Genomic DNA, 22,718 nt, shown 5'->3' with positions numbered 1-22,718 from the left:
CTCGTGACGTCACGACGCCCGCGCAGCTGCGGTCGCCGCCGTCGCACGAGTCTTTCCTTAGTAACCTGGGCGATAGCTGGTGAGTGTCCTTGACAGGGCCTCGAGGTGCGCGTGTGGTCTGAGTGCCAGAGACCCTTACTCAGGGACCTCTGGGGGACCTCAGGGGACCAGACTACCGTGCCCGACCCGTTCGAGTCCAGCTTGACCTTTAAGGTTGAGGGCGGGACCTGTAGCATTGGAGCGAGTCTCATGGGGTGGGGGCGGGGTTCCTTTTACCCGCTAGGAATTTAGGGGCTGCCGGAGGAACTTACTAAAGAGTAGCCTCACACTTGACGGGAACGTTTGAGGTTCAGAACAATCCCGTAGGAGTAGATATTATTACCTCCCGAAACGGAAGCTCAAATAGGTAATTTTACCAGGGTCACGCGGTCAGAAAGTGAGGGCGCTTAAATTCAGACCTAGGTCTATCCGACTCTTAAGCCTGAACTTTTAACTACTACTCTGTGCCACCCAGTGGCAAAGCAACTGTCATTTCAGTAGCCCTTCTCCATTTACATAACCCTGACTAATAGTATGGTTATTTACGTTTTACAGATGAGACGGAGGTCCTGAGAGTTTGACCGATTTAAGGTCACGTGTCTAGGAAGTGCTGGAACCAAGACTTCTTTCAGAGTTTTCTCTAAGTTTAGTGCCTTTTTTTGTTTCAAACCACACTATTGCATTTCCCCCAATTTTGGAAAGCTTTATAGTTGGAAAGAATGAAAACCTGATCTGACCCCTTCATTTTATGGTTGAAACAAAATCTAGGAGAAATCACTTGGTACAAGTCACAAGTCACTGGTAGAGCTGCCGCAAATGCTTTTTGAATACGTGTGATTATGAATCTAAATGACAGATGGCAGGGAGTGATAAGGTAGGCATATTGGAATCCAGATGTCTTAACTCTTAGGCAAAAGCCCTTTCTGCACCTGTCTCATTCTTTGGCCGTGCCAGGTGCATGATGATTCTGTGTATAGTCAGGTACTACAAGTACCTTTCTTTACCTGGCACTGCATTTAGAGAAGAACATGCTCTACTATCTCTAAGCAAAAGTATGGCAAACCAAGAGACAGTGAAGGCAACGCTGGGAAGCCCAGAACCTACCATAGTAAGGGTAGATTCCAATCCTATTCTGGTTGACCCTAGACAAGGAATTAATCTTTCTGGACTTTCACTGATGTATTCATCACATTCACAGTGTCTTCTGTGTTCTGGCAATGTACTAGGTACTGGGGATACAGCAGTGAACAAGAAAATCATAGATTAGTCCTTGTAGTGCTTATAGTCATATGGAGGGAATTAATCAAGTAATTACATAAATACTGGCTTTTGGTTAAAAATTAAGTGCTATGATGAAGTTAAGGGTGTTGTGAAAGCAGACTACAGGACACTTGACCTAGTTGGGCTGTAGGAGATGGCCAAGGAAGCCGTCCTCTGAGGAAGTGATGGTTAAGCTGAAATCTGAAATAAAAGCGGAGACAAACAGTTAAAGAAGTGAGGGAAGATCGTCAAGGAGATTCAATGGCATGTTTGAAGACTCTGGAGCAGGGGGAGCGCTGGAGAAGTGAAAGATCACTTTTCTTATTTTGTAAAATACTGGTGGTGATTAACACTGTTTAGTTATTATGAGAACCAAATAAGATGATACATGTGAAAGTATTTTATATACAAGGGCTTGTGTATATGCACACTCATAAAAGTGCTTATGTTATAAGCTAGTATACAGCTGGATTGAAAGGAGTTGCTGGGACTGGATAAGCCACGACTTTGGGTTGGTCATCTAGCCAAAATTAAAATGAACCTTCTGTGAAGAACAGGGAAATCTTTTGAGATCCTCAACTTTGGAAAAAGAATGTGTGCTTCAAGTAGTTAACAGAAATGTTTCAGTCTGTAATCTCAGCACATTGGGAGGCCCAGGCAGGTGGGTCACGAGGTCAGGGGATCGAGACCATCCTGGCTAACATGGTGAATCCCCGTCTCCACTAAAAATACAAAAATTAGCTGGGTGTCGCGGCAGGCGGCTGTAATCCCAGCTGCTTGGGAGGCTGAGTCAGGAGAATCGCTTGAACCCTGGAGGCAGAGGTGGCAGTGAGCCGAGATCACACCACTGCACTCCAGCCTGGGCGACAGAGTGAGACTGTGTCTCAAAAAAAAAAAAAAAAAAAAAAAAAAAATTCAGGCCAGGCGTGGTGACTCATGCCTATAATCCCAGCACTTTTAGAGGCCGAGGCGGGCAGATCACCTGAGGTTGGAAGTTCGAGAGCATCCTGGCCAACAAGGTGAAACCGCATCTCTACTTAAAAAATACAAAAGTTAACTGGACGTGGTGGCGGGTGCCTGTAGTCCTACCTACTCAGGAGGTTGAGGCAGGAGAATTGCCTGAACCCGCAAGGCATAGGTTGCAGTGAGCAGAGATCGCACCACTGCTCTCCAGCCTGGGTGACAGAGCGCGAGACTCTGTCTCAAAAAAAAAAAAAAAAAAATTAATAGTCGGAATGCTGTTATAATAGCTACAATTTATTGTGTACCTACCGGATGCCAGGCATTGTACTGTGTGTATGTGTTTTGTTGCTGGTGTTTTTTGTTTGTTTTTTGTTTTCTCAGACGGAGTCTCGCTCTGTCACCCAGGCTGGAGTGCAGTGGCACGGTCTCGGCTCACTGCAAGCTCCACCTCCCGGGTTCACGCCATTCTCCTGCCTCAGCCCCCCAAGTAGCTGGGACTACAGGCACCCGTCACCATGCCTGGCTAATTTTTTTTTTTTTTTTTTTGTATTTTTAGTAGAGACGGGGTTTCACTGTGTCAGCCAGGATGGTCTTGATCCCCTGACCTCGTGATCTGCCCACCTCGGCCTCCCAAAGTGCTGGGATTACAGGTGTGAGCCACCGCGCCCGGCTTGTTGCTGTTTTTAAGGGATTAGGTCTCACTATGTTGCCAAGGCTGGCCTTGGACTCCTGGTCTCAAGTGATCTTCCTTAGCATCCCAAATAACTCGGACTATGGGCACCCACCACTGTTCCCAGCCATGCTGAGTGTTTTATATGCATAGTATAGCAGTTAACAACATAGACTCTGAAGCTGGATTGCCTGAATTCAAATCTTAGGCAGATTTTTGCTTCTGTTTTCTTATCTGTAAAGTGGGAATAATCATAGTACTTCAGGGTTATCATGAGGCTCAAATGAGTTAACGTGTGTAAGCCACTTAGAATAGTTTCTGTCACGTAGTCATTGTTATATAAATGTTAGGTATTGTTGTCATTATTGTTATCTTTTTAAAGCCTCATTAATATCACTATGATGATGATGTGGAAGCTGTAGCTCAGAGAGGCTAAATGACCTCCCCAAGGTCACACAGCTAGTAAGTGGAGGAATTGAGATTCCAGTTCCAGACTGCGTCCAAAGCTCAGACACTTCCCCACATTGCTTCTATGTATAGCTTAATTTTGTTGGCGAATACTTGGGATCTCAACAAATTTTTCTTCAACTTTAATTCTTTTATCTGTGCTGAACAGAATGTTAATTTGTACACCCTTAAGGTAAAGGACCTAAAGGACTGCCTTTATTGAACTTCCACTTTGAAATTTTCTGACTTCTGCGCAATTAAAATCTACGCCTTACGCGTTTCAGCAATGTGGTTTATTTATAGAGTTGTCTTCCGGTTCACGTGTACTGGGTCTGCTTTTGGGTGCTGCGTTTTCTGTCAAAGGTTGTTTATTTCTAACCCATTTTGATTTCCTGTTGCTTTGTGAGTTGGTATTATGACCTGCAACAGGAACACCAGGAAACCTATCTTAAATGGAGCAGCCAGATTGAGATCCTGTAGACTGAAATAAAAAACTACTCATTATTCTACAGCCATATTTGGTTGTAAGTATGAATTAGGCATTGGTTTTATTAGGGAAAAACCTAGATATAGAAACTTCACTCTGAGCCAAACCTCTGTGAACAGTTCTGCTAAAATAGAGCTTGGCTATTAGCTCCATGTCCTTGGACAGTGACTTAATCTCTCTGAACCTCAGTTTCAACGTCTGTAAAATGGGGATTATTATATGTTCTTTGTGGCATTATTGAGAGAATTAAATGAAATAATATGGGTAAAGCAAACAGTCCAAACTTGACCTCAATTAATAGTAGCTATTGATACTAATAAAGAAGAAAAATATTCCTTTTTTCATCAAATCTGTTTTTATAGACTTCATACACTGATCACTAACTTCTAGTATCCCTTACTATTAAAAATTCCATCAAGAGAAGTTATTTGTCTTTGTGCTACTCATTTGCTTTAAAAATAATAGCCATCATTTATTAAGCTGCTATATTCCTGGCACTATGTTAGTTGTTTACATGTATTCATTATTTCATTTTATTTTAAGTTCAAAGTTATTTTTATCATTGATGAGGAAAGTGATGCTCAGAAGAGTAAATTGCCTAAAGTTGAAATTTACATCCAGGTCTAATTGTAGGCTATTTTGTACATCATTATTAACATACAAGGTTTCTTTATTGTGTCTGACCCTGACATAATAGTTTTTGAGACCCGGCATAGTGGCTCACGCCTGTAATCCTAGCACTTTGGGAGGCCAAGGCGGGTGGATTTCCTGAGCTCAGGAGTTCACGACCAGCCTGGGTAACATGGTGAAACCCCGTCTCTACTAAAAATACAAAAAAATTAGCTGGGCATGGTGGTGTGTGCCTGTAATCCCAGCTACTTGGGAGGCTGAGGCATGAGAATTGCTTGAACCCGGGAGGTGGAGGTTGCTGGGAGCCAAGATTGCGCCACTGCACTCCATCCTGGGCAACAGAGTGAGACTCGGTCTCAAAAGATAATAAAGATAATATTTTTTAAAAAGTTTGAAAGAAAAGGTGATAGCTTTCAACAGGTATTATTTTGGGGGGCTTCTGCTGTTTGCTAGGTACTGTGTCAAGGGCTTTACTTGCATAACCTCATTAATTATTCCCAACCCTAAGAAATGAGTACAATTATTCCCATTTTACAGTTGAAGAAATCAACGATTAGAAATATTCAGGAGTATTTAGTCAGTAATGGAGCTAGGATTGGCTTCCAGGTCTTCCTGACAGCAAAGCCCATGTTATTCATTCCATTATGTTGGATCAAAATTTTAGGATGGGATTTTTTAAAAAACATAAGATGTGGGACTGTTACTCAAAGGAAGCAGCTTCCAGGTATTTGATACTAATTGTTCTTAATTTTTAGCTGAGCCATAGCAACATTACTGGCAGAAGCTATTAATGATATATTTGTCAGTTAGCTAGGGCTGTGTTATATCCTGAGGTAGTTGTAGGCAATGGCATCTTTCCATGGTCAAAGACCTCAGATGTAGAATGCGTAACTTGTGTTAACACAGTAGAGAGTGGCATTTTCCAGAGCTCTAGTTTTATACCATGGAAGACCTCAAACCTCAATCATGCTTTAGACTCACATTAAAGGGCATCCTAATTGGTAATCAGTGCGTAAGGAACCAAAGAAAATTTTAATTAAATGCTGTCGTGTGAATTTTTCCAGTCATTTTATGCCTGTTGAGATGGTTTTCTTATTTAAAGTCCTCTTCTAGTGCTCTGCCTTCTCTCTTTAAACTTTATCAAGATTTTGTGCTTTTCTCATATAAGGGTTTAATTAGAATCATTAAAATTTTAGTCTGCTGCATATTTGCTTAATTGGCATTTTGGTGCAGTGGAAAGAACTTGGGGTTTGGAGTCCAAAGTGGGGAAGTTACTTAAATCTCTGTAAGCCTTAGTTTCTTCATTCTGTAAAATGAGGCAAATAATACTTTCTTCTAGGGCAGTTGGGAAAAGGATTAGAGATAATGTATTTAAATTGTCTAGTACTTAGCTCAGTTTATAGGAATTGCTTGATAATTAGTACGAATTATCTGAAGTTGCAATACGGTCTCTTTTACTTAGATCTGCTTTTTGTCTTATTCTTTTTAGTGGATGTTTCCAAGGATCGTCTTCAGTCATGGCCTTGGGATTAAAGTGCTTCCGCATGTTCCACCCTGCCTTTCGCAATTATCTTGCAGCCTCTATCAAACCAGTTTCAGAAGTTACACTGAAGACAGTGCATGAAAGACAGCATGGCCATAGGCAGTACGTGGCCTATTCAGCTGTGCCAGTCCGCCATTTCGCTACCAAGAAAGCCAAAGGTAGAGACATGTGATGTTCTCTCCTACTTCGCCCCTTTCTTAAATTTGGCCCTTGAATTATAGCTGGCAGGTATCTCAGATGTACTGAATTTCTCCCCTTGCTAACATGAGGAAAGGGGCCTCAGCTATTTCATTTGATTAACTTAAAAGGTTACAGTGGCAGAGATGGTGTTACAACCCAGTGCCTGTTTTCTTATTACCATGCTGCCTCATTTGTTTTCTTAGTAGCTCAGAAAATGCCTAATTTCTTTCTTTTAGATTTAGAGTTAGAGGTATAAGTGCCAAGCGAGCCAGAATGCTTGTAGCAGGGATCAATATATTGTCTCCATATAGGAAGATACATGTTGGAAGTATAATTAAGACCAGAAGGTTGTTGGGTGAAGTGGGTATTAGAGTCATGGATTTAGATGGATGATCTTAATGGCTTGTGTCATCCAAGAATGAGACTTTGATGTACTGCAGGTCTCAGCTTAAATGCTACTTCCTCTGGGAAGCCTTCCCTGACCTCTAAGACTAGGTCAAGTCCCCTGTTAACTGCACTCGTGCATTCTGTTATTTTACCTTTGATGCACTTAAAACAGCAGTGATTAATTAATTAAATGTAAGATTGATTATCATTTTTCTGCCTTCTATGCTGGACCTGATGAAGGTAGGTTCTATATTGTTCTTATTTAACACCTAACAGGGCCTGGATATAGTATTTTTGACAAATTTTGTTGAATGAAAGAATGAGTGATAGAAAATTGTCAGTCACACCAGCAATTTGCAGTTGCGGATTAGGGAGTCCTCCCCCAAGAATGGCGCTAGATATATGCTGCTGAATATTTTCCCACTGACTCTTCTTTTCTGATTTCATGCAGATCTTCCCCTTTCTGTAATAGGAAAATTAACAAATTGCTGAAAGAACGGTAATGCTTAGAAGACTTATATTCTGTTAATAGTAATAACCTTTGATCTGGATGTTACATTATATTTTTTAAAGTTTCCATACATTTACTAATTTTATCCTTATAATTATCCATTGAAGAAGTAATTTTCCATTGAAGAAATCCTTATAATTATCTAGTTAATCCAGATCTCACCATTTTATAAACGAAGAAACTGAGATAATTAGTGAGAAATTTGCCCATGGTCCTATATAATTAATGGCAGAACCAGAAACTTTAGTTCTTGATGCCTACAGTATTGCAGTCTTCTAGTACACTAGACAGTGACTACAGTGCATAAGCAGCATTTTTTCATATTTTGTGGGCTATTCAGTTTTGTCTTCTTTGCTTGCCTCTATAAAAGTTGGTTAAACTAAGTGCTGTGGCTCACACCTGTAATCCCAGCTACTCAGGAGGCTGAGGCGTGGGAATTGCTTGAGGCCAGGAGTTTGAGATTAGTCTGGGCAACATAATGAGACCTTGCCTCTTAAAAAAAAAAAAAAAAAAAAAAGCTGGGCCTGGTGGCCTGTACCTGTAGTCCCAGCTACTCAGGAGGCTGCGGTGGAAGGATCGCTTGAGGTGAGGCGTTAGAGGCTGCAGAAGTTGGTTGTTTGACTTTTTCTTTTAGATTTATTCGATTCTTTCTTTTATATTAGGGATGTTCATTCTTTGTCAATAATATGTGTTACAAGTATCTTCTTTGCTTTTTACTTTGTTTATGATGTTTTTGTTGAAATGGGTTTTAATGTCATATTTTTCAGTCCTTTATTAATTGTGTCTTCTTTAAGAAATACCCCTCTGTTGCAAGGTAATTTATTTCTGAATATAATGTGAGGTAATTTTTGAAGTTTCCTTTTCAGATGGATAACAAGTTGTATCAAAATCATTTATTGATTAGCCTACTCTTTACTCCCAGATTTGTAATGTCCCCCCGTTGTGTGAGTTTCTTTATATATATGGTATTGTTTCTGAGCTCTTGATTTCATTGAACTGCTTATCTCTCCCTGCAATAAATTTCATACTGCCTGACTTACTGTCATAAAGTTCAATTTAGTGATACAAATCTTTCCCCTCACCACACATATGCTTTTTCTTCTTGACTTTCTCCTCTTCTATATGAAATTTATGATCATAGTGTCAAGTTTTCTCCAGACAGATCTTGCACAAGGCTAGGAGTGGTGGCCCACACCTATAATCCCAGCACTTTGGGAGGCCAAGGGGGTTGGATTACTTGAGCTCAGGAGTTCCGACCAGCCTGGGCAGCATGGGGAAACCCTGTCTCTACAAAAATTAGCCAGATGTGGTGGTGCATCCCTGTGGTCCCAGCTACTCGGGAGGCTGAAATGGGAGCATTGCTTGAGCCCAGTAGGTCAAGGCTGCAGTGAGCCATGATCATGCTGCTGCCACTCCAGCTTGGGGGACAGAATGAGACCCTGTCTCAAAAAAAAACAAAAAACAAAAAAAAATCTTGTGTAGTTCTTTAATCAGGTTTATTGCTGGGGGAATCCTATCTTTTTTTTTTTTTTTGGTCACTTTTATATATGTTAGTGTTTTGAGTTATATATAAAGAAAAATGTGTACATAAATCATAAGTTTGTGCTTCAGTGAATTTTCGCAAAGTGAAAACAATCATGTAGTCATCACCCAAATCAATAAATAGATTGTCACTTGTATTTTGGAAACTTACCACATGTCCCTTTAAGTTGTTACTCTCCCACTGTAAGGATACATAACCCACTATATTGACTTTAACACCACAGATTAGTTTTGTCCTTTGTTAAGTCAGTATGGATTTTGTGTCTGACTTCTATTGGTAGTAATCTATTTGTGACATATGTCTATGTTGTGCACATAATGGTTGTTTGTGCATTTTTATTTTTTTAATGATATTCTACTGAAAGTATATACCGCAATTTAATATCCATTCCACAGTTGACAGACTTTTGGGTTGCTTCCAGTTTTGAGCTAAAAAAAAAAAAAATGCTAGTATAAGCATTCTTGTACATGTGTTGTGTTGCACATATGTCCCTTTCCATTCTTCTCCCCTCCTGTCCTGTTGTCCTCCCTTCTCTCCCCCCCACTTTCATTGGATTGGCTAGGAACTTTAGTATAATTTGAATAAATGTGACTGGTGATAATAGGCATCTTTGTTTTATTCCTGACTTTATAGGAAATACTTCTTATATGTTAATGTTAAGAATTATGTTTGTGGAGAAATCATATTACCTGACTTCAAATTATACCACAGAGCTATAGTAACCAAAGCAGCATGATATGGGCATAAAAACAGATACGTAGACCGTGTTAGTCCATTCTCACGCTGCTATGAAGAAATACCCGAGACTGGGTAATTTATAAAGGAAAAAGGTTTAGGCCAGGCACGGTGGCTCATGTCTGTAATCCCAGCACTTTGGTAGGTCAAGGTGGGTGGATCACTTGAGGTCAGGAGTTTGAGACCAGCCTGGCTAATGTGGCAAAACCCTGTCTCTACTAAAAATACAAAAGTTAGCTGGGCATGGTGGCGCATGCCTGTCATCCCAGCTACTTGGGAGGCTGAGGCAGGAGAATTGCTTGAACCCAGGAGGCGGAGGTTGCATTGAGCTAAGATTGTGCCACTGCACTCCAGCCTGAGTGACAAAGCAAGACTCTCACAAAAAAAAAGAAAAAAAAAATTAAAAAAATAAAAAGGAAAGAAGTTTAATTGACTTGCAGTTCTGCATGGCTGGGGAGGCCTCAGGAACTTACAATCATGGCAGAAGGCACCTCTTCAGGGGGGCAGGAGAGAGAATAAGTGCCCACTGAAGGGATTAGCCCCTTATAAAACCATCAGATCTCTTGAGAACTAACTCACTATCAAAAAAACAGGATGGGGAAAACCGCCCTCATGATTCACTTATCTCCACCTCCCCCATGAGAGGTGGGGAACTATAATTCAGGATGAGATTTGGGTGGGGACACAGCCAAACCATATCATTCCACCCCTGGCCCCTCCCAAATCTCGTGTCCTTATAATTCAAAACATGATCATGCCCTTCCAGCAGTCTCCCAAAGTCTTAACTCATTCCAGCATTAACTCAAAAGTTAAAGTCCATAGTCTCATATGAGACAAGGCAAATCCCTTCTACCTAACCAGTAAAATCAAAAACAAGTTAGTTACATCCTAGCAACAATGGGGGTATAGACATTGGGTAAATACAACCATTCCAAATGGGAGACATTGGCCAAAACAAAGGGGCTACAGGCTCCATGCAAGTCTAAAATCCAGTAGGGCAGTCATTAAACCTTAAAGTTCCAAAATGATCTTCTTTGACTCCATGTCTCACATCCAGGTCATGCTGGTGCAAGAGGTGGGCTCCCATGGCCTTGGGCAGCTCTGCCCCTGCGACTTTGTAGGCTACAGTGCCCCTCCTGGCTGCTTTCACAGGCTAGCAATGAGTGTCTACGGCTTTTCCTGGCACACAGTGCAAGCTGTTGATAGACCTATCAAGTTCTGGGTTGGAGGATGGTTGCCCTCTTCTCACAGCTCCACTAGGCAGTGCCCCAGTGGGGACTCTGTGTGGGGGTTCCAACCTCACATTTCTCTTCTGCACTGCCTTAGCAGATGTTCTCCATGCAGCAGACTTCTGCCCAGACATGCAGGTGTTTCCATACATCCTCTGAAATCTAGGCGGAGGTTCCCAAACTTTGATTCTTGTCTTTTGCGCACCTGCAGGACCAACACCATGTGGAAGCTGCCAAGGCTGGGGGGCTTGTACCCTCTGAAGCAATGTCCTGAACTGTACCTTGGCCCCTTTTAGCCGTGGCTGGAGCAGCTGGCATGCAGTCCCAAGGCTGTACACAGCAGTGGGGGGCCCTGCACCTGGCCCAAGAAACCATTTTTCCCTCCTAGGCCTCCAGGCCTGTGATTGAAGGGACTGGTAGAAGGTGTCTGACATAACATTTGCCCCCATTGTCTTGGTGATTAACATTCAGCTCCTTGTTAAATTATGCAGATTTCTGCAGGCGGCTTGAATTTATCTCTAAAAAATGGGTTTTTCTTTTCTTTTGCATTGTCAGGCTGCAATTTTTCCAACTTTTATTTTTTTTTTTGAGACGCAGTCTCATTCTGTTGCCAAGCTGGAGTGCAGTGGCATGATCTCAGCTCACTGCAACCTCCGACTTCCTGGTTCAAGTGATTCTCCTGCCCCAGCCTCCTGAATGGTTGGGATTACAGGCATGTGCCACCACACCCAGCTAATTTTTGTATTTTTAGTCAAGATGGGATTTCACCATGTTGGTCAGGATGGTCTTGATCTCCTGACCTCGTGATCCATCCACTTCAGCCTCCCAAAGTGCTGGAATTATAGGGGTAAGCCAGCGTGCCTGGCCAAATTTTTCAAACTTTTATGCTCTCCTTCCTCTTGAATGCTTTGTCGCTTAGAAATTTATTCTGCCAGATACTCCAAATCATCTCTCTCAAGTTCAAAGTTCCACAGATCTCTAGGACATGGGCAAAAACCCACCAGTCTCTTTGCTAAAGCACAACAAGAGTCACCTTTGCTCCAGTTCCCAACAAATTCCTTATCTTCATCTGAGACTACCTCAGCCTGTACTTCATCGTTTATATCACTGTCAGCATTTTGATCAAAGCCATTCAACAAGTCTCTAGGAAGTTCCTAACTTTCCCACATCTTCCTGTCTTCTGAGCCCTCCAAGTCTCTAGGAAGTTCCAAGCTTTCCCACATTTTCCTGTCTTCTTCTGAGTCCTCTGAACTGTTCTAGCCTCTGCGTGTTACCCAGTTCCAAAGTTGCTTCCACATTTTCAGGTATCCTTACAGCAGCACACCACTCTTCCAGTAGTGTGTTAGTATTTACTGTATTAGTTTGTTCTCAAACACTGCTAATAAAAACGTACCTGAGACCGAGTAATTTAGAAAGGAAAGAAGTTTAATTGACTCACAGTTCTGCATGGCTGGTGAGGCCTCAGGAAACTTACAATCATGGTGGAAGGCACCTATTCACATGAGGGCGAGAGAGAATGAGTGCCCAGCGAAGGCGGAAGCTGCTTATAAAACCATCAGATCTCTTGAGAACTCACTGTCACAAGAACAGGATGGGGGAAACCACCCCATGATTCAATTATCTCTACCTGGTCCCTCCTACGACACGTGGAATTATGGAAACTACAATTCAAGATGAGATTTGGGTGAGGACACAGCCGAACCACATCAAAAACCAGTGGAACTGAATAGAGAACCCATAAACAAATTCATACACCTACAGTGAACTCTTTTTTTGACAAAGGTGCCAAGAACATACATTGGGGAAAGGACAATCTCTTCAATAAATGTTGCTGAGAAAACTGGATATCCATATGCAGAAGAATGAAACTTGATTTCTGTCTCTCGTCATATACAAAAATCAAAATGGATTAAAGACTTAAATCTAAGACCTCAAACTATCAAACTATTACAGGAAACCATTGGGGAAACTCTCCAGTACATTGTAGTGGGCAAGGATTTCTTGAGTAGTACCGCACAAGCACACGCAACCAAAGCAAAAATGGAGATTTTTTGTTTGAGATCTCATCAAGTGAGAGATCTTTTTAACAAGTGAGATCACATCAAGTTAAAAAGCTTCTGCACAGCAAAGGAAAAAATCAACAAAGTGAAAAAACAACCCACAGAATGGGAGAGAATATTTACAAACTACTCATCTGATAAAGGATTAATAACCACACTGTATATGTAAGGAGCTCAAACAACTCTAGGAAAAAAAATCTAATAATCTGATTTAAAAATGGGCAAAATATTTGAATAGACATTTCTCGAAATAAGACATACAAATGGCAAACACACACATAAAAAGGTGCCTGGCATCATTGATCATCAGAGAAATGCAAATCACAACTATAATGAGATATCATCTCACCCCAGTTAAAATGACTTTTATCCAAAAGTCAGTCAATAACAAATACTGGCGAGATGTGGAGAAAAGGAAACCCATGTACACTGTTGTTGGAAATGTAAATTAGTACAACCACTGTGGAGAACAGTTTGGAGGTTCCTCAAAAAACTAAGAATAGAGCTACTATATGATCCAGCAATCTTACTGCTGGGTATATACCCAAAAGAAAGGAAATCAGTATACTGAAGAAATATCTGTATTCTCGTGTTTGTTGCAGCACTGTTCAGAATAGCCAAGATTTGGAAGTAACCTAAGTTTCCATCAACAGATGACTGGATAAAGAAAATGTGGTACATATACATAATGGCATACTATGTAACCATAAAAAAAGAATGAGATCCTGTCATTTGCAACAACATGGATGGAACTGGAGGTCATTCCGTTAAGTGAAATGAGGCACAGAAAGACAAACTTTACTTGTTCTCTAAGTGAGAGCTAATAATCAAAACAATTCTGTGGATCTAAAAATCAAAACATTTGAACTCACGGAGATAGAGAGTAGAAGGATGGTTATCAGAGGCTGGGAATGGTAGTGGAGGGGTGGGAAGGAGTTGGGGGTTGTTAACGGATACAAAAATTATATACAGTTAGAAAGAATGGGCCGGGCGCGGTGGCTCAAGCCTGTAATCCCAGCACTTTGGGAGGCCGAGACGGGCGGATCACTAGGTCAGGAGATCGAGACCATCCTGGCTAACACGGTGAAACCCCGTCTCTACTAAAAAATACAAAAAACTAGCCGGGCGAGGTGGCGGGCGCCTGTAGTCCCAGCTACTCAGGAGGCTGAGACAGGAGAATGGCCCGAACCCGGGAGGCGGAGCTTGCAGTGAGCTGAGATCCGGCCACTGCACTCCAGCCTGGGCGACAGAGCGAGACTCCGTCTCAAAAAAAAAAAAAAAAAAAAAAAAAATGAAGAAGACCTAGTAATTAATAGCACAACAGGGTGAATAAAGTCAGTGATAATTTAATTGTACATTTAAAATTAACTAAAAGCGTATAATTGAATTGTCTGTTACACAAAGGATAAATACTTGAGGGGATGGATATTCTATTTTCTATGATGTGATTATTATTGCATGCATATATCAAAGTATCTCATGTAACCCATAAATATGTATACTATGTACCCACAAAAATTAAAAAATTTTTAAACAGAAAAACATTATGTTTGCTTTGCTGTTGGTATTCTCTTTTAAGCAAATATCTTTTATCCCTATTTTGCTAGGAGTTTGTTTCATATGGATATTAAACTTTAATCAAATGTTCTTACTGCATTTACTGAGATAATCATATTTTTCTCTGTTAATCTATTAATGTGACTCAATATCAGTAGGTTTTTATGATGTTAAACCACTTTTGCATTCTTGGTATGAGCCCTACTTGTTCTTGATACATAATCTGTGTTATACATTGTTGGATTTGGCTTGCTAGTATTAATTTAGGATTTTTTTAGATTATATTGGTATGTGACATTAGCCGTAATGTAACTTTCTAGTTTTCATGAGCATAGTTTTCTAGTATTATCCTTCTCTGGCTTTTGTATTAAGAATATCTGAGCCTCATGGTATAAGTTGGGGAATGCATCTCTTTTTCCTAATGGGATGGTCTGTAAAAAACCAGGATTATCAGTTCCTTGTGTGTTTGATAGAACTTGCCTGTAAAGTAATACGGATCTGGTATTTGTGTGTGTGTGTGCGTGCGTTTGTGTGTGTGTGTGTGTGTGTGTAGGTAGACTTTAAATCCTAGAATTGGTTTCTTTAATGATTATGAGACTACTTAGATTTTTCTCATTAAGATTTATACTGTTTTTATAATCATGTCCATTTTTTCTTTCTTAATATTATTTATCTGCATCTACTTTCTTCTTAATTGTTCTTGACAGTAGTTATAAACATTTTAAGAGTCTTTAATTTTTTGATCTCTCTTTTTTGCGATTTTATGATTTCCGTTCTTTGTTATTTACTTTCTCCTATGTACTTGTTCTCTTTCCATCCTCTGAGTTGGACAATTAGTTCATTAATTTTTAGCCTTTCCTGTTTTCTTTTTTTCTTTGAAAAATTCTATTATAAACACGATGCTTTCATATACATACAGTGATATGGTTACTTACATGCAAGTTAACATACCCATTATCTTACATAGTTACTCCCTTTTTTCTTTGCAAAAGCACATAAAATCTGTCTTAGCAAAAACTCCAGAGTATAATACAATATTTCTAACTATAGTCCTCATACTGTACATTAGATCTCCAGACTTGTTCATCCTACATATCTACTACTTTGTATCCTTTGACTTATATCTCTCCATTTGCTCACCACCACCACCACCCCACCCTGCCGATCCCTGGTAAGTATTATTTTATTCTCTGTGTGTATTCAGCTTTTTTGTAGATTCCACCTGTGGTTAGGCATGGTCGCTCACGCTCATAATTCCAGCACTTTGGGAGGCTGAGGCGGGCGGGTCACTTAAGCCCAGGAGTTCGAGACCAGTCTGGGCAATGTGGTGAAACCTCTTCTCTACAAAAGAAAAAAAATACAAAAATTAGCCAGGCATGGTGGCATGCGCCTGTAGTCCCAGCTATTCAGGATGCTGAAGTGAGAGAATCACCTGAGCCCAGGGAGGTTGAGGCCTGTAGTGAGCTGAGATCCCACTACTGCACTCCAGTCTGGGTGAGGCCCTGTCTGAAAAACAAACAAGCAAACCCCCACCCCGAGATTCCGCATACAAGTATAATCATGCAGTATTTTTCTGTGTGTGGCTTATTTTGCTTAGTGTAATGTCCTCTGGGTTCATCCATGGCAAATGGCAAGCTCTCCTTTTTTAAGGTTGAATAATATGCCACTTTATACACACACACCCCCACATACATGCACCCACATTATTTCTCTATCCACAGACACTTTGGTTGTTTTCATATCTTACCACTGTGAATAATACTTTCTTCTTTATTTTTATTTTTTATTGTTTTTTGAGTTGCAGTCTCCCTCTGTCACCCAGGCTGGAGTGCAATGGCATGATCTTGGCTCACTGCAGCCTCGTCCTCCTGGGTTCAAGCGATTCTCCTGCGTCAGCCTTCCGAGTAGCTGGGACTATAGGCACCCGCCACCACGCCCAGCTAATTTTTGAAATTTTCTTTTTTTTAGTAGAGATGGGGTTTCACCATGTTGGCCAGGCTGGTCTCAAACTTTTGACCTTGGGTGATCCGCTTGCTTTGGCTCCCAAAGTGCTTTAATTATAGGCATGAATCACCACGCCCAGCCTGTTTTGTTTTGTTTTGTTTTTCAAGTATTAAGGTTAGAAGTTTCTGTCTAAATACAACTTTAAATGCTTCCTATGATGTTATTTACTTATTTATTTTAGAGACAAGATCTTGCTTTGTTGCCTAGGCTGGAGTGCAGTGGCACAGTCATAGCTCACTGTAACCTTGAACTCCTGGGCTCAAGTGATCCTCTCGCCTTGGCCTTCCGGAGTGCTGGGATCACAGGTGTCAGCCATCGTGCCTGACTTGAGTTTTTGATATTCAGTATTTTTATTATGGTCATTTCTCAATATTTAAACATTTCCATTATGCATTTCTGTATAGTCCATGAGTGTTTATTAAGAAGTGTTTAAAATTGTTCAAACAAATGGTTGTTTTGGGGTTAGCTTAATTCTACTCTGTTGAGAGAACATATTCTATATGATATAGATTATTTTGTCTTTGTTGAGATTTGATTTGTGTGTAAAACATGGTTGTTTCATAGAAGGTCCAAGTGTGCTTGAGAATACTGTATATTCTCTTATTGTTGGGTGTATTGTATTAGATCAAATTGACTAATTTTGTTGATGAACTTTTCTGTTTTTTTATTTGCTCAATTATCAGTTATCAAGGAAGGTATATTGAACTCTCCTGGTATGCTTGTAGATTGATCATTTTCTCCTTTTTTGTTTTTTATTTTGAGACAGGGTCTTGCCCAGGCTGGAGTGCAGTGGTATAATCACAGCCCACTGCAACCTCAATCTTCTGGGCTCAACTGATTCTCCCACCTCAGCCTCCCAAGTAGCTGGGACTACAGGCACACACTGCCATGCCTGGGCAATTTTGGTATTTTTTGTAGGGACTGGATTTTGCAATGTTTCCCAGCCTGGTCTTGAACTGCTGGGATCAAGCAATCTGCCCACCTCAGCCCCACAAAGTGCTGGGATTACAAGTGTAAGCTACTGCACCCAGCCAGTTTCTTCTTTTAATTCTATTAATTTTGAGGCTATCTAATTGATATATTTAATCTTAGATATGTTATATATCTTTGGGGTGAATTTTTTCTGTTATCATTTTGAAGTTGTCCTCATGATTTCCAGTAGTGAATTTTGTCTTAAAATCTTTTTTGTTAGATGAAAATGTGGCTACACCAGCCTTCTTTTGCTTAATGTTTGCCAGGCTTAGAATTTTTCCATCCCTATCCATCAAACTTTCTGTGATCTTGTATAATTTTTTAAAACTGTCGTGTTATATTCAACTAGATTTTTAAAAATCTTACTGATCTCTCACTTTTAACTGGTCATTTTGATCCATTTATATTTATTGTCGTCACTGCATATTTGTGTTATTTTATTTTGTACTTTCTTTTTTTTTTGAGACAGTCTCACTCTGTCGCCCAGGCTGGAATGCAGTGGTGCAGTCTCGGCCCACCGCAACCTCTGCCTCTCAGTTGCAGGTGATGCTTGTGCCTCAGCCTCCCAAGTAGCTGAGACTACAGGCATGTGCCACCATGCCCAGCTAATTTTTTGTATTTTTAGTAGAGATGGTGTTTCACCTTGTTGGCTAGGCTGATCTCGAACTCCTGGCCTCAGGTGATCCTCCCACCTTGGCCTCCCAAAGTGCTAGGATTACAGGCATGAGCCACCATGCCCGGCCTTATTTTGTACTTTCCTTATATGTTTTTTCCTTTTTTTTCTTTTTTCTTTTTTTTTTTAAATGCATATTTAAACAATTTTTTATTGATACGTATTTGTATATACTTATGGGGTATATGTGATATTTTGTTACATGCATAAATGATTAAGTTAGCGTATATGGGGTATCCAGCATCTCAGGCTTTTATCATTTTTATGTATTGGGAACATTTAAGTTCTTTTAGCTATTTTGAAATACACCTTTTTAAATCATTTTTTCTTCTTTTCCTATTAGATTAAATTTCTCTATTCCTCTCTCTCTCTTTTTTAAATTCTGCTGATTTGGAAGATATACTTTTAATTCTTGTTTTGATGGGTACCCTTAACTGATTTCTTTTTTTTTTTTTTTGAGACAGAGTCTTGCTCTGTCACCCAGGCTGGAGTGCAGTGGCCGGATCTCAGCTCACTACAAGCTCTGCTTCCCAGGTTTACGCCATTGTCCTGCCTCAGCCTCCTGAGTAGCTGGGACTACAGGCGCCCGCCACCTCGCCCGGCTAGTTTTTTGTATTTTTAGTAGAGACGGGGTTTCACCGTGTTAGCCAGGCTGGTCTCGATCTCCTGACCTTGTGATCCGCCCGTCTCGGCCTCCCAAAGTGCTGGGATTACAGGCTTGAGCCACCGTGCCCGGCCAACTGATTTCTTTAACCTTTTTATGGAAATAAAAAAGCACTCTAGGAAAGTGCAGCTATCATAAATTTCACAAGCTGAAATTACTTATGTACCAGCATCCAGATCAAAAAACAGAACATTCCTAGCATGTCAGAAGTCCCCTTTGTGCTTCTTTCTAGTAAGTACTACCCTCGACCCTTTGCAGATAACTGTTATTCTGACTTCTAGTAGCATGAATTATTTTTCTCTGTTTTTTTACTGTTCAGTTTATATTCTCATATCTGGCCTTTGTACTGTACAGTTTTGTATTCTTGTGTCTGGCCTCTGTGTTCAACATCAGATTTGTGAGACTCATTTAAATTTTTGTGTGTAGTTCATTCTTTCTCATGGTTGCATAGTATTTCATTCATAAATATTACTATTCATTCCAATATTGACAGACATATATTTAAATTTTTAATGTACATATTTAGTTCTAAAAGTTTAAAGTTGGCTGGGCGTGGTGGCTCACACCTACAATCACAGGACTTTGGGAGGCCTAGGCGGGCGGATCACGAGGTCAGGAGATCGAGACTATCCTGGCTAACACAGTGAAACTCCTTCTCTACTAAAAAATTAGCCGGGTGTGGTGGCCATCGCCTGTAGTCCCACCTACTCCGGAAGCTGGGGGTGGGGGGAGAATGACGTGAACCCAGGAGGCGGAGCTTGCAGTGAGCCGAGATTGCGCCACTGCGCTCCAGCCTGGGGGACAGAGCGTGACTCCGTCTCAAAAAAAAAAAAAAAAAAAAGACTTTAAAGTTGAAGATATTATTTCCATTGTTTCTGGCTTCTGTTGTTGCTCTTGGAAAGTATTCTAAATTTTAATCCTTCATGGATAATTTGTCTTTTCTCTTGGGCTTTTATAAAGATCTCTTTGTCCTTTGTTTTCTGCAGTCACAACATGTCTAGGTGTGAATTTACTTTTATTGTCCCATTTGAAACTTGTGTTTCTCAATCTGAAGATCCACATCTTTTTTTTTTTTTTTTTTTTTTAATCTGCTGCCCAGGCCGAAGTACAGTGGTGCGATCTCGGCTCACTGCAACCTCTACCTCCCAAGTTCAAGCGATTCTCCTGCCTCAGCCTCCTGAGTAGCTGGGATTACAGGCACATGCCACCACGCCCGGCTAATTTTTGTATTTTTAGTAAAGATGGGGTTTCACCATGTTGGTCAGGCTTGTCTTGAACTCCTGACCTCGTGATCCGCCCGCCTCGGCCCCGCAAAGTGCTGGATTATAGGCGTGAGCCACCGTGCCAAGCCCCACATCTTCTATCAGTTCTGAAAAAAAAAAAAAAAAAAAAAACCTAAGCCATTGGTTTCAAATCATAATGGTAACATGGGCAAATAAATGTTTTAAAAAATCACTCTGTTGCTTACCAGTTGTTTACTTTGGGCAAAACATTCAAATGACTTGTGCCTCAGATTTCTCATCTGTGCAATGAGGGCAATACTAATCTCTATTCTTCCTACCTCAGAGAGCAATCTTGGATAGCAAGGAGGAGAATGTACTTGAAATTGCATTGCAAGTTATAATATGCTACACAAATAGTGCAGGATTGAGCTCACTGTAGATGTTCAACAGAATTTATTGAATGAATCTCAATAAATGTTTGTTGAATGTTTAATGAATAAACTGTAAATATTATTTAAAATTTTATGTTTCTCCTTCCCCATCCCCTATAAAAGAAATGCGAGAATATTTGCATCATTCACAGAAATTACCTATGTATACACATAGAATGTATATGAAAAATCACCATGATGATTTAGACATAAAATGAAATTATATTCAGCTCCCAATGCTGTTGATTTTCTAAAATATAAGCCATTGTCTCTACCATTGGTAGTGTTTAATGTCTGTAAACTACTGTTGTTCCTTTTGTCTGTACTCTGTACCAGCCATCAGATATGTGCGTATTCTTGTCTTAGTGTTCATTTTTTAATGAATTAATGTATTTCCTGCCTCTCTAATTAGATTTTGTGGAGATGGGCTAGTAGAAAGTTCATGGGTTTAAAATTAGGCAGATCTGGAACCAGATCTTGACTTTTCCATTTCATGACCTGTGACATTAGGCAAGTAGCTTTGGTTTTCTCATCTTCTGTTTACTTTTCTGAAAAGTAAGAGATTAATTTAGTTATGGATTCCCTGCCATGTGAATAGTGTTCTTTTAGGAGTTTGAATGACTTAATTTGTATCCTTGTAGCAACCTTGCAATATAGATGTTATTATTCTTTTATAGGTAGGGAACTTGATACTCAGAAAGGTAACTTGCCCAAGGTCATAAAGCTAGTATGCATTATAACCAGACTTTTAACCTGGGGTGTCTGATTATAAAGTCTGTCTCCTCACTAATATCTGAGAAGGTGTTTGGCACAGTTGACACTCAGTTAATATAGGCTCTTTTTTAGTGGAGTGATAATGTTTTATAATTTTCTAACACTTGACATTTTTCCCTGTACATAGGAGGCACTTCTTCACCAATTGCTTATTGGCTCTGTTTATGCTGCTGTTGTTTTATTCACTGAATGTTCACTTTTTAGCCAAAGGGAAAGGACACTCCCAAACCAGAGTGAATATTAATGCTGCCTTGGTTGAGGATATAATCAACTTGGAAGAGGTGAATGAAGAAATGAAGTCTGTGATAGAAGCACTCAAGGATAATTTCAATAAGACTCTCAATATAAGGACCTCACCAGGTTAGTGACTGAACCAGTGTTCTGGGGAGGGATGTAATGGAAAGAGCATGAGTTTGGCAGAGTTGAGTTTTAGTCCCAGCTTTACCACTTACTAACTGGTGGCCATGGGCAGTTACTTTAGTTTCCTGGTCCTCTGTTTTCTTGTTTGATTCTTAACTTACAGCTTTGGGGTGAGAGTTAAAATAAATGAGGTAACATATATTATGGTTCTAGCACAGTGCCTGGTGCGTAGTTAACACTACGTTTATTTATCCATGCAGCAAATTTTTGTCTACTGTGGAACTAGGCATTGTGCTAGTGCATAGTAGTGAACAAAAATAGGTATTGTCTTTGCTATCATGGAATTATACTCTCAAAAAAATGAGATTTTTATTTTGAATGTACTGTAAACACATCTAGGTAGTATCATAGTAACTGACGTTTTTGGTCCGATTTTTCCAATTTGTCCTGTTTGGCAGTTCTTATCCCTTACTGGGAACCAAATGGATACAGACCTGCCCACGTGAGGCATTTCTGTACCCCTGAGCTTGACCAGGAATATTCCGTTTGGGTTAATAACTTCCTGAAAGGGGCTTTTCTAAGTGGGAAATGTCAGAACTGTCTAGGCGAACTGTTTGCAGATGTGATGGAGAAGTGAGTTGTCAGCTGATGGTTCAAGCAGGCAGGAAAAATCCAATTGCTGTTAAATTAGCCTTTTGCAAATTGTCATCATCCTAAAGTCAAACCTGGGACCCCCCTCTGAAGGTACCTGTGGGAGCTTGGGCTGCTTGTACTCACGTCTTGATTAGGGTAGTTCATAAGAAAACTAGAAATAGTTCGCTCTTAAGAAAACCAAGTGAAAAATACAGCTCCACTTATAAACACTATCAGAAACATACCGAGTTCAGAGATGAGATCCAGTGTGAAACTAGAAGACCATTCCCGTCATTTGTCAACCTTTGGGCTGGGGCATTTCTGCCTTTGCTGACAGTAGAGCGTGCCATTCAATCTCTCTCAACTGTTTATTTTAAACTTGCTTATTATTTTAGGTATGAAACTGATAAAGTGCTCTGTCTCCCCTGTGCTTTCTGGCCTGTTAACATTCTGCAGCCGAAACCAGAGAGCGGTTTGAGAGGAGCTCAGGGAGAAATGTGATACTTAAAATTAGCCAGCAAGCTCCACTCTTGTTGAACTTAAAAAGATGATGGGCCTGGAAAGAGGTTGGGAGTGTAATTTGTTAAATGTTAACCTCTGAGAAAATGAGGGGCAGGAATGAGGCTGAGGGAGATTCTCGCTGGGGACAGATTGAGGGAAAAGGATTTGATGCATTATGTCGATATGGATTTAGGAATGGTAACCACCACAATTGCATTCTGAAAAGTCTGTGTGGGGACTTC

The 22,718-nt window shown here is 40.4% G+C and overlaps 1 protein-coding gene across 11 annotated transcripts in view; it reads left to right on the top strand.

The window, feature by feature from the left end:
• The first annotated feature begins 22 nt into the window (after positions 1-22).
• MRRF (mitochondrial ribosome recycling factor) overlaps positions 23-22,718 on the top strand; it is a 65,751-nt gene continuing 43,055 nt past the window's right edge. For 3 of the 11 annotated variants that reach the window (XM_015116903.3, XM_028834885.2, XM_001089220.5), the window contains exons 1-3: positions 23-79; positions 5,986-6,197; positions 21,187-21,342. In XM_015116903.3, coding sequence (XP_014972389.2) covers positions 6,014-6,197; positions 21,187-21,342 — 340 coding nt within the window. In that variant the 5' untranslated portion in view covers positions 23-79; positions 5,986-6,013. Of the gene's footprint in view, positions 407-589; positions 914-5,985; positions 6,198-17,983; positions 18,607-19,870; positions 21,343-22,718 lie in introns of those variants that run through there. The other 8 variants (XM_077968069.1, XM_077968068.1, XM_015116905.3 and 5 more) reach the window with 7 other exon arrangements.

The sequence above is a fragment of the Macaca mulatta genome, chromosome 15, assembly GCF_049350105.2.
Source record: "Macaca mulatta isolate MMU2019108-1 chromosome 15, T2T-MMU8v2.0, whole genome shotgun sequence".
NCBI lineage: Eukaryota > Metazoa > Chordata > Mammalia > Primates > Cercopithecidae > Macaca > Macaca mulatta.
The sequence above is the reverse complement of the archived record's forward strand: the minus strand, read 5'-3'. Positions and strand labels throughout refer to the sequence as shown.